This window comes from Balaenoptera ricei, chromosome 11, assembly GCF_028023285.1.
Source record: "Balaenoptera ricei isolate mBalRic1 chromosome 11, mBalRic1.hap2, whole genome shotgun sequence".
NCBI lineage: Eukaryota > Metazoa > Chordata > Mammalia > Artiodactyla > Balaenopteridae > Balaenoptera > Balaenoptera ricei.
In genome coordinates, this window is record NC_082649.1 from 102,760,981 (window position 1) to 102,774,956 (window position 13,976).

At 51.1% G+C, this 13,976-nt stretch overlaps 1 protein-coding gene across 1 annotated transcript; it reads left to right on the top strand.

Annotated features, from left to right (window-relative positions):
- Nucleotides 1-4,825: 4,825 nt before the first annotated feature.
- On the top strand, nt 4,826-8,117 carry TRH (thyrotropin releasing hormone). The gene is made up of 3 exons (XM_059937737.1): nt 4,826-5,061; nt 6,054-6,266; nt 6,926-8,117. The coding sequence occupies exons 2-3, from the start codon at nt 6,062-6,064 to the stop codon at nt 7,402-7,404; spliced, it is 684 nt and encodes a 227-aa protein (XP_059793720.1). The 5' UTR covers nt 4,826-5,061; nt 6,054-6,061; the 3' UTR covers nt 7,405-8,117.
- Nucleotides 8,118-13,976: the final 5,859 nt, after the last annotated feature.

Below are 13,976 nucleotides of genomic sequence, written 5' to 3' on the forward strand. Positions count from 1 at the left end.
TGCAATTTTATCCTGTGCAGGTTTTTGTATCCACCACATGGTGGCTTTTTAATTACAGAAAATGGTACCTTTTATATATTCAGTTCTTTCCTTTGTATTCTGCTTTTGCTGTCAAAATAATAAAGGTCCTCTCTTCCCCAAGATCATAAAAATTATCTCAAGGATTCCAGGAAGAAGAGTCCATTTAGTGTCTGTCTTTTCTCCATATAAACTCACTCCAGAAACCTCCCTAGTCAGATTCCATTGGAGATTTTTGACCCAGTTGATCGATGACTTTGTTGATGATGAATCCACGGCAAACTTTTCAGTTCTTTTTTTTTTTTTTTTTTTTTCAGTTCTTAATTCAATCATGGATGTATTTCTTTATTCAACAAGTATTTCCAGTATATGTCCAGGTGTCCAGCACAGTTCCAGCCTAGGCACACAGTGGGTGTGGGGCGGGGAGAGGGTCATACACAATAAAAGAAAGGGGGGAAGGGGTCATTTTAAAACAGGGACCCAGCCGCACAACAAGTTAGGGTCCTCCTTTCTCTCCCGTGGAGCTAAGAGTCCAGTCATTATATTGCATATACTTTTCTAACTTGCTTTTTATTCATCTGATGACAAAAATGTGCTTGATTTCAAGACCCTGCCTTCCCTGCATTCTTCTGTCCTCCTCTCTCAAAAGCCCTCTGCTCCCCGTTCAGAGATGTCCCACAGATATTGCAGGGTCTTTATCAACCCTAAGCTGAAGAAGGTCTCAAGCAGCCTCACCCAGCCTACCTTTTCATTTTTTTTCATTTTTTTAATAAACTTTTAATTTTGAGTGAGGCTGCTTCAAACCCTCCCAGGGACTCAATAGCCCTCCTTCAGGAAGACGTATGTGTGTGTGTTGGGGTGGGTGGCGGTGGTAGTTGTAGGCACTGGGAGCTAGAAATAGCATACAAACTCACCGTTAAATTATTCCATTATTCATTTTCACAAGCATAGCCATATTAATTTGATAAACAACTACAGTTTTGAAATCAAGCACATTTTTATCATCAGATGAAAAAATAAAGCAAGCTAGAAAAATGCATGCAATATATCAACTGGACTCTTAGTTCCATGAGAGAGAGAGGAGGTCCCTGACTTGTTGTTCTGGGGGGGTCCCTGTTTAAAAATGTAATTTTTATCATTATTCAGGTATGGTAAGGCCAATAGATCAGGAGACGACTGTCACTAAATTACTCACAGCTCCTAAGAGGGGGGCAGACCACACCATGCAGGGCCGCAAGGGGAAGCACCAGGGTCCATCAGGAGGCAGAGGGACCAGGGAGTGGGGGAAAAGTGGGCAAGAGCCCTTATTGTGGTGTCTCAGGATGGAACAGGTGAAGTGGGGTAAACAGGTTTAGAATTGGCTAGTTTGAATAATTCTAGTGAGCTCTGGGGCATCAGGGCTGTCCCTACTTGTCTGGCACCTGACCCTGGGGGATTAAGGCTCTGGATTGGTTAGTTTGTATGTGAAAGGTGTTCTCATGGGAGTTCTTTACTATCTCTAGGAATTGGCTACCCAGGGAGGGGCAGGCCCTCCAGAGTCAGCAAGACCGCAGAAGTCAAAACATCAGAAACACATCATTAATACAGTGCCCAAGGTCTTGAACAGGTCCTAGTACCTACTAAGGGCTCAGTGGATATTTGCTGAAAGAAGGAAGAGAGGGAAGGAGGAAGGGAGGGAGAAAGTTGGCTTGCTGAGGACACCTCAGATGCCTGTACTATCCTCTCTGGTCCCTTGGGCTATGTGGGAACTCCTTCCCCACGCCCCAGACACCCAGGAACTCTCCTCCTAACAAGCATCTCAGATACCTGATTATAGAAATGCATCGAATGGGCTCACCAGGGGGCAATGTTCCAGCCACTTCACCCTCCGAGAGACAGATTTTCTATCCATCCACGCATCATTCCTCTCCAGTCTCAGACTCACACGAGATTTTGTTGTTTTGTTTTTTGGTGCTGTTTGTTGGTTTGCGGATAGGTAATCCTGCACTTAGAAAAAATCCAAACACCACTAAGGGCTGCCAGTGAAAGCAAGCCCCCAACTGCTCTCCCCTTCTCCGGCTCCCCAGCTTGCTGGCACTGTACTCCTGCATCCCTCCGGAGGGAGTCTCTGCATAAGAGCATCACGGTCCATCTCCTGCACCATCACACAGTCCATCTCCTGTACAAATTGTTCTCTTTTTTCACTTAACAATATATACTGGGGGCTTCCCTGGTGGCACAGTGGTTAAGAATCTGCCTGCCAATGCAGGGCACAGGTTCAAGCCCTGGTCTGGGAGGATCCCACATGCCACGGAGCGACTAAGCCCGTGCACCACAACTACTGAGCCTGCGCTCTAGAGCCCGAGACCCACAACTACTGAGCCCACACACTGCAACTACGGAAGCCCGTGTGCCTAGAGCCCGTGCTCCGCAACAAGGGAAGACACCCAATGAGAAGCCTGCGCACCGCAACGAAGAGTAGCCCCCGCTCGCTGCAACTAGAGAAAAGCCCGCAGGCAGCAACAAAGACCCAACGCAGCCAAAAATAAAAATAAATTAATTAAAAAATATATCTATATCCTGGAGCTTATTCCACATCCACACATGTGACTGCCTCGTTCTTTTGAAAACAGCATAGTACCCCCCATAGTTCTGGATGGGCCCCAGTTGATTTAAGCAAACCTCTCCTGATTGACAGACAACCAGGCTGTTTGCAGTTCTGGCTTCTATAAACCATGCTGCACTGAATACCCTGTGTATACAACCCATGCACAGGTGTGGGTATCTGTAGGATGAATTCTGGGAAACGGAATTGTCTTGTGGAAGGTACGTATGTGTTAAATTTTCAGGCTGCCAACCAAAGAGATGGTATCGATTTACACCTCCACCACTGTATATGAAAGATAACAGGTCTATGTGTCTGTCTGATTTAATGCTTAGCTAGGATGGCAATTCTTCAAATCCTGGGGTCTGGCTGTGAGATCAAGCCTGGGGACATGAAGTGTGCCTGGGAGTTGGGAAGGTGATCAGGCCATCTCGCCAGACCTCAGTTTCCTCGTCTAAAAACAAGGAGCGGACTATAGCTGGTGATCTGAAAGTTCCCTTCCACCTCTAGCTTTCAAAGTCTTTCTGCCTCTCCAGGCCTCTGTGTCCCGATCTGTAAAGTGGGACTAATAGTCCCTATCTCACTTATCTTGAGATGTAAGGATGATGTAAGGGTGATGTAAGGATGCAGTGAGATGGTGGAGGTGCCTGGGAAGTTGGGTGCTCTGCCAAGGAAAGGAGTAACAATGAAACACTTTGCGTTCCCTTGTCAAACCACCGGCGTGGCCTGAGACATACAACAGGTACTCAAAGTTTTAGGCTGAAGAAATATCGTATGGGGAGAGAGAATAATGTTGAGACTGTCCAGAGGTAGGAGATGCCTTCACTGATGTTGTTTGCTCTGCCTAAAATGTGGTTCCCTCTAAGTATGCCTGGCACACTTCTGTCTCTCCAGGAGGGACCAAGGAGCCTGGCCCACTGTGGGTGCCCGTTAAATGTTTCAGTACGGAGGCTGTGCCTAGTACTAGATGTGGCAACGCTCCCCTCCAACGCATCATCTGACTTTGGGGACTGATTGGTGGACAAGCTCCTCGGCATCTATGCTTTTCTCTTCCCTGTATCCCCTCCCCTCTTTTGCCTGGGTGAGGTAGATCCAAAAAAACTTCTCATCCGGGAGTCAGAAACTCCAATGTCCCTCCTCCGTGACTAGAGCCACACATTGGAAGTAGAAAGTGGTGGAGAGGGCTTCCCTGGTGGCCCAGTGGTTAAGAATCCGCCTGCCAATGCAGGGGACATAGGTTCGAGCCCTGGTCTGGGAAGATCCCACATGCCGCGGAGCGGCGAGCTACAACTACTGAGCCTGCGCGTCTGGAGCTTGTGCTCTGCAACAGGAGAGGCCGCGACAGTGAGAGGCCCGCGCACTGCGATGAAGAGTGGCCCCCGCTCTCCGCAACTGGAGAAAGCCCTCGCACAGAAATGAAGACCCAACACAGCCAAAAATAAATAAATAAATAAATATAAATAAATAAATTTAAAAAAAAAATAAGAAAGTGGTGGAAAGTGTAGTGACCAGGATCGGCCAGGCTCAGCTCCAGCTGGCTGTTGTCAGGAGGAAATGCAAGACCACATTTTCCCAAGAGATTTTCAAGAGAAGCCATAAATCCATATTTTTCGAGTTCTCCTGGTTTTAAAATGTTGGTTAACCAGATTTTTTTTTCAAAAACACTATGGGAATCAAACAAAACCAGTTATGAACTAGTGGTAGCCCATAGGCCATCAGTTTTGGAACTCTGAAAACTGTCTCCCTCCCCCACTGTACGGATGAGGAAATTTGGCCAGAGAGGGGGAGGCATTTTCCAGAGGTGACATAGTCAAGATCAAAGCCCAGGTCCACTTGTCCACTTTCTTCCCTTCTCAGTCTCTCCCTTACTCTCCCTCCCTTCGCCACCTCCCGTCCTGTCTCTGTGTCTTTCGGTCTCTCTGGTGTATGACTGCTCTGTATCTCTCTCTGTATGCATCTCTCAGTCTCTGTCTCTATCTATCTCCGATTTTCTCCTGTGTGCACCTTTGTAATTGTGTGATTCTCTCAGCAACTCTCTCTTTCTCCCCTACACGAGTGTTCTCGAAGACCTTCGAAGCTGGGTGCAGAAACCACCCGGCACCAGCCCCCTATTCTGCCGCTTATGCCTCCTCGCTCCCCCTCCCACCCTCCGCCGCCCCCGCCGTCCCCGCCCCATATTTCCGGCGGAGCTGGCGGGCAGGCGGGCAGGCGGGCAGGCGGGGTACCCACGGGGCCGGCTGCCGTCAGCGTCCCTTCCCGGCGGCCGCGACCCCTCCCCGCTGACCTCACCCGCGCCGCCGCCTCGCGCAGATATAAGCGGCAGCCCCGCCGAGAAGCTGGCAGCCGGCGTCCCGGGTCCTGCGAGCGTTCCCCGACTCCTGACCCGCCCACTCCAGACCGCAAAACTCCGGATCGGAGCCCAGGATCCCGGACCAGTCCGCGGAGCTCGCGCCGGGCAGGTAACCACCTCTGTCCCTTCTCCCCCACAGGCCGCGTCTGGAGCCCTGGAAAGGGGGCCCTCCGCCCGCCTTCGGGTGCGCCCCCACGGAAAGCGGCGGCTTTCGAGCCCGGAGCGCGCCCAGGAGGGGCGCTGCGCTCATACCCCCGGCTCTTCCACAGCTCAGGCCGGGGCCCGACGGAGGCACGGCGCGGGCGCAGTGGTGGCGGTCCCTCCCGGGTGGGCACGCACGTCCCGGCCTCTGCAGCGCTCGCGCAGCGCGTCGTGGGAAGGTTCGCATCCTACCCCTGCCGGGGGGCCAGCTGGGCAGGACATCGGCGGGAGATCTTGGGAGTTAGAATTCGAATCCGGACGAATCCGCACGTTAGAAACAGAATTTTCGCGGTGGAATCGAATCTCAGCCTTAGAATCTCACTCTCAGCGCTAAAATAGGATTTTAGCAGTGGAATTAACGTTGAAATTAGGATTTTAGCGTTAGAATTAGATTCGTAGCCTAGCCATAGAATCTTAGCATTAGAAATAGAGTCCGCGTTGCAGTCAGAACGTTGTAGAAGGAGTGTTGGAATGAGAGCGTTGCGCTGGGAAACTTGGGGAGAATTTTAGCCTGCAACGCTGCAATTAGCATCCTGGCCGTCGGGCCCGCGCTGCAATCTTGGTGCTTCCACTCCTGGAGAGTCAGCCCCAGCTCCGCGCAGCCTTGAGAAGTGGCGGTGGCGATGGGGCTCCCACGGCTTCCAGGCTCGCGCAGGCAGAACTGGGCGCGGGCAGGCTCTCCAAGCATCCCTACGGGTGAGGACGCCCAGGACCCGAGGGAGACCCTCCGGCTGTCCCCGCCCCGCCCTAAGGTGGCAGGTGGTCCTGCTCCGGAAGGGTGTTTGAACGGTTGGTTCCCCCTGGCCTCGGGGTTCCGGTAGGACGGGAAAACGGGCGATAGAATGGGCTGGGAGGGGAGCGCGGCGCACCTATGCTCTCTCCCTGTCCTCCCTACCCCAGGCGCCACGATGTCCGGCCCTTGGTTTCTGCTTGCCATGGTTTTGACCCTGACCCTGACCGGTGTCCGCGCACAGCCGGAGGTGGCCCAGCAGGAGGCGGCTATAGCCGCCGAGCAACTGGGCCTGGACGACCTGCTGCGGCAGGCGGAGCCCCTCCTCCTCCTCCGGGAAGACCTCCAGCGACTCCGAGAGGACCAGAAAGATAGCGAATCAGGTGAGGGGCAAGATTGTGTGGGGCTGCGTGTTGAGAGGAGGACGCCCAAGAGGTTTAGGGGAAACTCCGCCGCAAAGGGGAGGGAGCGACTTGGTCATTCAGCCTCTTGCCTTTCAGAAGCTCAGAAACTCCCACTGGCCACACCCTCGGCAGGTGGTGAGTTGACCCTTTCCTGGGACCAGACTCCTTTTCCATCGCAGTTTCGGGAATATTTCAGAGGGCAGACCTTCAGTGGAAAAGATTCTGTGCCAGGGAGAGAGAGTCTTTTTGTATGTGACAGTGTTAATTACTACCTACTATGCCTGGCACTGTTCTAAGCACTTCAAACACCTTATCACACGATAGGATCTTCCTAAGCATCAGATAGGTACTGTTATTACCCTCGCACACCCCATTTTACACAGAAGAAAACTGAGGCTCAAAGAAGTTAAGTGAGTTGCTTACGGTCACACAGCTAGGGAGTGGCAGAGCTGAGACTGGAACCAGAGGCCATGCCCTTGACCATCTGTGTGAGTGTCTATGTGTCTGTGAGACCTGAGAGGCAGGTGCAAGGCCATGAATCTGGGTGAGTGCTGTGGGGATCTGCCTTGACTGGGAGGAAGGCTGAAGTGGGCACCTAGGGGTCAGGGGGTCCCTCACTGGCCTCTTTCCTTCCCCAGAGTCCCAGATCTTTCAACCCCATTGGCTCTCCAAGCGTCAGCATCCAGGCAAAAGGGAGGAGGAGTTAGAAGAGGGAGTTGAAGAGGAAGAGGAAGAAGGAGGGGCCGTGGGACCCCACAAACGGCAGCACACTGGCCGGCAGGAGGATGTGGCTGCGTGGTCAGAGGATGTAAGCCAGCAGAAGCGGCAGCACCCTGGCCGGCGCTCCTCCTGGCTTGGGTACACTTTCACCAAGAGGCAGCACCCAGGCAGACGGCTGGTGGATCCCCAGGCCCAAAGCAGCTGGGAAGAGGAGGAGGAGGAGGGAGAGCTGATGCCTGAGAAACGCCAGCATCCGGGAAAGAGGGCCCTGGGAAGCCCATGTGGGCCCCGGGGATCCTGTGGTCAAGCCAGCCTTCTGCTGGGCCTCCTGGATGACCTGAGCAGGGGCCAGGGGGCTGAAGAGAAGCGGCAGCACCCTGGGCGGCGATCAGCCTAGGCCAGGGAACCCCTGGAGGAGTGAGCCCCGTTTCCTGTAAAATCAATTTGGGGTCTAAGAATGTCTTGAGCCCTGTATGCCCTACCCCTTTGTGACCCCCTTTTTCCCTCCTCCTTAGATGCCTGACCATACATCTGAGCCCGTGGTATACAAACACATCAAACCCCTGGCCTCGCCCGCCTACTTCAGGGATGTGAGAAAGCCAGCCTATGAGTTAAAACCCCATATTACCCTACTTTGCGCCACTGGCAAGGGGGCAGATCCCAGAGTCCCTCTCCCCCCATGCCCCTGCAGGCCTGCTCCCCTCCCTAGCCCTGGCTAAGATGACCCTGCTGTGTCTTCTAAGGCATCCCCAGAGTGGGGCAGGGTGCCTCTGGTGTGAACAGGCAGTGAGGGTGGGTGGGATTGAAGCCATGATGTCCAAATCCAGCTTGCATCCCTTGCCCATGGGTCAGGGTTTGCCATGTGTAAACTTCACCCCCAGTACCCGGGTCTCCTCCTCTTCTTAGGCATCCTTTTGTGGGTGGGAAGAGCCCTGACCCACAGCTGTGTTCTGCTTGGGGGAAGCATTGTAGGTGCTGCTGTGCTGTGTGGTGGCTGTGGTAATAAACATGTGCAGGAATTTGTAAACATCACCTTGGAAGTCACGGCTTGTATGTAACCCTCTAGGCACCTTTCCCCTATCAATGATAATAAAACCTGCACCTGGATAATCTCGGTTCGTCGCAGTTCTGTCTCAGCTGGTGTGGGATTTCTCTTTTCAGCATTGAGAGGGGACAGGCTGAGAGCTCCCCAGCTCTGCTGAGAAGGGAATCAGGGACCTTGGCGGGGTGAAAGGTCCCCTTCACTGAACCCGTCTCAGAACAAGCCTGGGAGGTGGACTGGAGCTCTGGAGCCCATTTGACACCAGGGGAGACTGAGGCCTGGAGGTGAGGAAGGGCTTGCCGGAGGACGCACAGCTAGCTGAGGTGGAGCCATGGGCGTGTGAGGCAGCTCAGGACCCTGCCTTGAGTTTGCCTGATTGTTAGAGGGCTGGTCTGGCTCAGGTTTGTAATCGTCATTGTTCTGTGGCAGGAACCAACAGCCTGTGTTATCTGGCAGGCACAATGAGGACAAAGGAACAGGCTGTGGTTGGCGACTCAAACCAGGGACCTTCTGGGGCCAGGCAGGGAGGCAGGCTGGGTGTAGGACAAGAGGGAGTGGTGGAGACTTGGGCTAACATGAAGAGGCCATCTGAAGACACGTGAATCCAGAATCTTTGACATCCGGTGAATCAGATAATAATAATAATAGTAACATATAGCCAACACTTATTATGTGTCAGGCAGTTCTTATGCACTTTACATATATTAATTCTTCTACTCCTCACAATAATCCTAGGCATTACTATGATTATGCCAAATGTCCTAACAGGGAAACCAAGGTACGGAAAGGTTAAGCGACTTGTCTGAGGCTGAGTTTGGCTCACTCGTTTCCACTTCGCTACCTCTGACTCAAACTCTGAAATTGCCTCGGGCCTTAGACTCTGCATTGGACACCCTCTTTTTGGTGGGCAGATGGGCTATTTGGCTTTTCTGCAAATAGCTTTTGGTCACCTTCTTGGGGAGGGAGAGGAGGGGCTGGAAGAGAGTCTGAGACTCTGCTCCTCTCCTCAGGGAACCGCAGTTCAGGTGAGGTGGGGTTAGAGGGAGACTCGGGGCCTATAAAATACACTCACACCCACCATCTCCATTAATATTCTCAGAAGCCTGCTAAAAAATTGAGCATTTGATGGGTATTTCTATTTTCTGATGAGGGACCCAGCACAGAGGTTAGGTGCCCCGAGGTGCCTGAAGGTAGAGCTGGCCTTTCCTCTAGGCCCTCTGGCTTTCTTCACTGGCACCATCAAGGCAATCACGGCCCTAGCAGGAAACCCTCTGCTCACAGACTCCCCCTGAAGGCGGACACCCTAATACAGGTAACATGGGCCACTTACAGAGCACTTCCTGAATGCTCAGTGCTTACAGACACTTTCTCATCCAATCCCATGGCCACCCCAAAAGGCTGGCTGTCATGTCCTTTTGAAGTTGAGTTGCAGTTGAGTGTGGAGGAGTGAAGTACTTGCCCAAGAATACACCCGACCCTCTCCTCCTTCCAAACTTGCTTGGTGTGGCTGCTGTTGTTACCTCCTCAGATATGGGACCATTTGAAGAGTGAGAAGCCCACTCCCCCAGCCATTTAACGTTTCCCCTCTGCCCCTGAGAGTGATCAGACCAGTGCAGCATGATGGAAAGGGTCTGGGCATTGGCTTCAGTCCTAGACAAATGATTAAACCAATTTGAACCTCAGTCTTCCCATCTGTAAAATGGGCACAGTAATCCCCACACCTTTCTCGGAGTTGTTCTAAGGAGTAAATGAGATGGAGCAGTAGGTGTCCAGCTCCAAGCATAGTGCCTAGCACCAAGTAAACCCTTATAAATGGCATCTTTAGCTCTAGTGCTCCAAGACCAGAAGAGACTCAAAACTGAGTCTTGCAGACACACTTGTTCCTTCCTTCATTCATTCTCCAATCACATACACAAAAAAGAAAAAAAGTAAAAACCCAGACATGGGGGCTTTATTGCGAGTTCTTGTCAGGCACTGGGGCTTTATCCTTAAGAAAGTCTGCATGCTGCTCCCCAAATACCTCTGTCCTTCCCCCTCTCACACACATGCCTTTTGCTTGGCCTAGGATGCTGTGGCAGAGATGCTGCATGTGCTTCCCTACATTTCCCAGGCTCCCTTGCAGTTGGCATGGAGTCATATGACTAGTCCTGGCCAATGGGCTGTGAGCTGGAGTGTCAGTCTGGGGCTGTGGCAGTTAGAGCCCCTTAACCCTTTTCTTCCTGCCAAGGAAGCCTGGGAGGCTACCGGTTGAGACAGCAGAGCATGGGAGGGAGGGATTCTGAGCCCTGGCGTCACCAGATGGAAGTTAGATCAGACTTCTCACATGGAAGAAATAAACTTGTGTTGTATTAAGTCACTGAGATGTCAGGGTTTCTTTGTTACCACAGCAAAACTTAGCCAATTCTGACTAACACAGATGCCTCCCACCTTGTTCTCTCTTCACTGAAATCCTTCCCATCTTTCCCTTCTCATATGTGTCTGCTTTTATCAAAGCTGCCTAAATAAGGGCCTGTCATGAAGTCGGTGCTCAATATATATTTGTTGAATGGATGATGAAAGCTTCAGGTCACTTCCATTTTAGTTTCCTAGACTGACTCCCAGCCCTTAAGGGGCTCCCCATCCAGTGGGGAGACAGACAACCACTTCGTAGTTAGCAAAGTATGCAAGGTAGACACAGATGGCAGAACAAATTGGTCTGGCTGGGCAAAGCAGGCTTCCTGGAAGAGGAAGCATCCAAGCTGAGTCAAAGGATAAATAAGAGATACGATATTTCAGGCAGAAGGAAAGAGCATGAACAAAGGCTCAGTGGGAAGAAGTCAGTGTTCTTAGAGTTGTTAACACTGGAAATCTGTGGTGTTTTAGCCCATCCCTTTCCTCCTTCACCCTATCTTCTAGCCCTGATTGCCAACCCTTAGAAGTGTGAGAAAGCAGTGCAGTTTGGGGTGGAATCAGGGAAGCCTTCCAGGGGGAAGGGACACTTGAGGTGAGCTCTGAAGGATGAAAGAAAAAGGAAAATTTTCCTAAGTACTTACTCTGGGGCCAGACATCGGGAAAAACACTTTAATCCCACTGCCCAGCACATAGTAGGTAATTTGTAAATATCTGTTGAATGAATTAATCACTCATCATAGTCAACTCCAGTTCAGAGAAAAGGAAACTAAGAGAGAAGTAAGGTGACTTTTCTCAGCTCATGAGTCTGAAACTTGGAGGTTGTCTCTATGCCTCCCCTCCCCTAGCATCCAATTTTTACCGTGTCCTATAAATTTTACCTCCTAGATATATCTCAAGTCCACCCATTTTCTCCCAGTTCCTCTGCCACCACCCGGATCCTGGCCACCATCATTTGCTGGCCTCTGGCTTCCACTCCTGTCCCCCAAGCCCATTTTCCACACAGCAGCCAGAGGGAAGCGGATCTGACCATGGCAACCACCCTGCTTAAGACCTGTCAGCAGCTTCCATCTCACCTAGAATAAAATCCAAACTCCTTACCATGGCCTGCCCATTCTGTTTCCTGAACACACCTCAGGGCCTTTGTCCATGTTGTTCCCTCTGTCTGGAGCCTCCTTTTCTCCTACTCCTCACATACCCCGGGTCACCTCCTAGGGTGCTTCCTGAACTGTGGAGGTTGGAAAGCAAAAACTGCATTTCCAAGACTCCCTTGCAGCTAGAGTTTTGGAAGCACAGTGAGCTCCTGTGTGAGATTGGGAAGGCCACTTTGACGATTCCTGCTGGAAAGCAAGGTGATAATGATTTGTTTCTGCAGCAGCTTCCTGCCGTCCAAACTCCAGCTCTTACGTATCTAGAGACAGTTGTTGATAGTGGCTTTCTGGCCAGCTTCATAGCTATGGTAGTATGTTCTTTTCTCTTTTAAACAACTTTATTGGGGGTATATTTTACATATCATAAGATTTATTCATTGCAGGAATACAATCCAATGATTTTTAGTAAATTTACCTAGTGGTACAACCATCAGCATAAATCAGTTTTAGAACATTTTCAGACTCCCAATAAAATCCCTGGGTCCATTTACAATTAATCTCTCTCCCCACTCTCAGCCCCAGGCAACTACTAATATACCTTCTCTCTCAAATATCAATTTGCCTTTTCTGGGTATTTTATACTAATAGAATCTATAATACGTGGTCTCTTATGCCTGGCTTTTGCCAGTTGGTATAATGTTTTTGAAGTTCATCCATGATGTAACATGTTTTGTTACTTTGTTCTTTTTGATTGTTGAATAGTATTCTAAGTAGTGGGTTCTTTTTTTAAAAAATATTTATTTATTTATTTATTTGGCTGTGTCAGGTCTTAGTTGCGGCATGCGGGGATCTTCGTTGCGGCACACTGGCTCTCTAGTTGCGGCTCACGGGCTTAGTTGCCCCACAGCATGTGGGATCCCCGACAAGGGATCGAACCTGCGTCCCCTGCATTGGAAGGTGGATTCTTAACCATTGGACCACGACGGAAGTCCCCAAGTAGTGGTTTCTTAACTTGATGATTCCAATGGCAGCCTCCTCATTTCCCAGTTTCCTGATTAGAAAACTGGGAAACAGCTTCCCCGGCAGGGCACTTCTGTGGTATTTTTCTGCAGGACTGCTCCCCAAGCTCTGACAATTTCATAAGCACTTTATTCCAAGAGTGATATTCAAGATATTCAACAACTGGTACGACAGGCATCAGCCAATCAGGGCGCACGTCCAATCAGAATGGATGGATTCTGACAAACACGTGAGGCCACAGCAGTGCAACTAGCTGAACGCCAGCCCTGTTATGTTAAATTAACTTTTCCACTTAACATTCCTAGAGCGATATCTATTTGCTCTGCTGACTCCTGATGATTCACACTAGGTAACTCCTCCTCCTCCTCAGCTGTCATTTCAGACAGCACTTTGTTGGGATGTGGCACTGCGTCTCGCTCCTTCCTTGCAGCTATCACAGTTTGTAATTGTATCTGTCTTAGGCTGGTTCCCCCAGTACCAGAGCCCAAGACGAGGACTTGAGTGCGAGTGGTTTACTTGGAGGGTGATCCCAGGAAACAATGGTCTCGGAGTGGGGGAGGGATTCGGGAAAGGGAAGGAAGTGAATGTAGATGCATTAGTGAGCAGGGTTTCCTTGAGAAACTGTAGAAGAGTCCTCAGTCTCCCACTTGACAGGGTGAGGAAGCTGGAGATTTTCTTCTGATTCCCATTGATCAGGGGTTGAGGGCTGCTCCTGGGCATGTTAACTCCCTGGCACTTCCAGCTTGCCCCAAGCACTGACCACTAGAGGCCCTCAGGTGAAGAATCTTAGGATGCTATTGTGTGTACCGCAAAGGTGAGCGCTGAGGGGATGGAGTGAGGGACCAGCAGCGTCTGCCAGTCTTCTTGGGCAATTTTTTCATAAATGCCTCCTCCTTCACCAAACTCTGCGCTCCATGAAGCAGGGACCACTCCTGTACCCCCAGCATCGAGGACAGTGTCGGCACAGGGCACGTGCTCAGCAAACATTTGTCAAACGTGTGAATGAAGGTGGAGACGGGATTTGAGATCAGGCCTGCCTGAGCGGGAGCTGGAGGGGCAAACCCAAATGCTGCAGGGTGCTACGCAGTGGCTACAAACCTGTGAGCCTGGCCTCAAGGATGGCCCCGGAGCTGAGAGCTTATGTTGTGACCCAGTGTAACATCTGCCCAATTACTCTGCCTTTTAAAATGCCTTAGAGGACATCTAACAGCCCTCTGCAGGTGCCGGTTTTTACCTCTGCACTGTGCCACCAAGAACCTCCTTTGTGCAGGGACTTTCCACTCACGATTTACACCCCTACTTTATGGGTGAGAGATGCCTGGTTTGGAGAGGTGAGGCAACTCGCCCACGGCCACACATCTCACGTGGGTGGTACCACCAGGCTCACCCCAGTTCTGTAGACTCCAAGGCCAGTGGTCTTTCCTCTAT

What these genes read in the sequence shown, in the direction of transcription:
- TRH (XM_059937737.1), top strand. Translation starts at nt 6,062, where the DNA reads ATGTCCGGCCCTTGGTTTCTGCTTGCCATGGTTTTGACCCTGACCCTG. An exon ending in CCAGAAAGATAGCGAATCAG is followed by an intron (nt 6,267 to 6,925) that starts GTGAGGGGCAAG and finishes TTCCTTCCCCAG; the next exon opens with AGTCCCAGATCTTTCAACCC.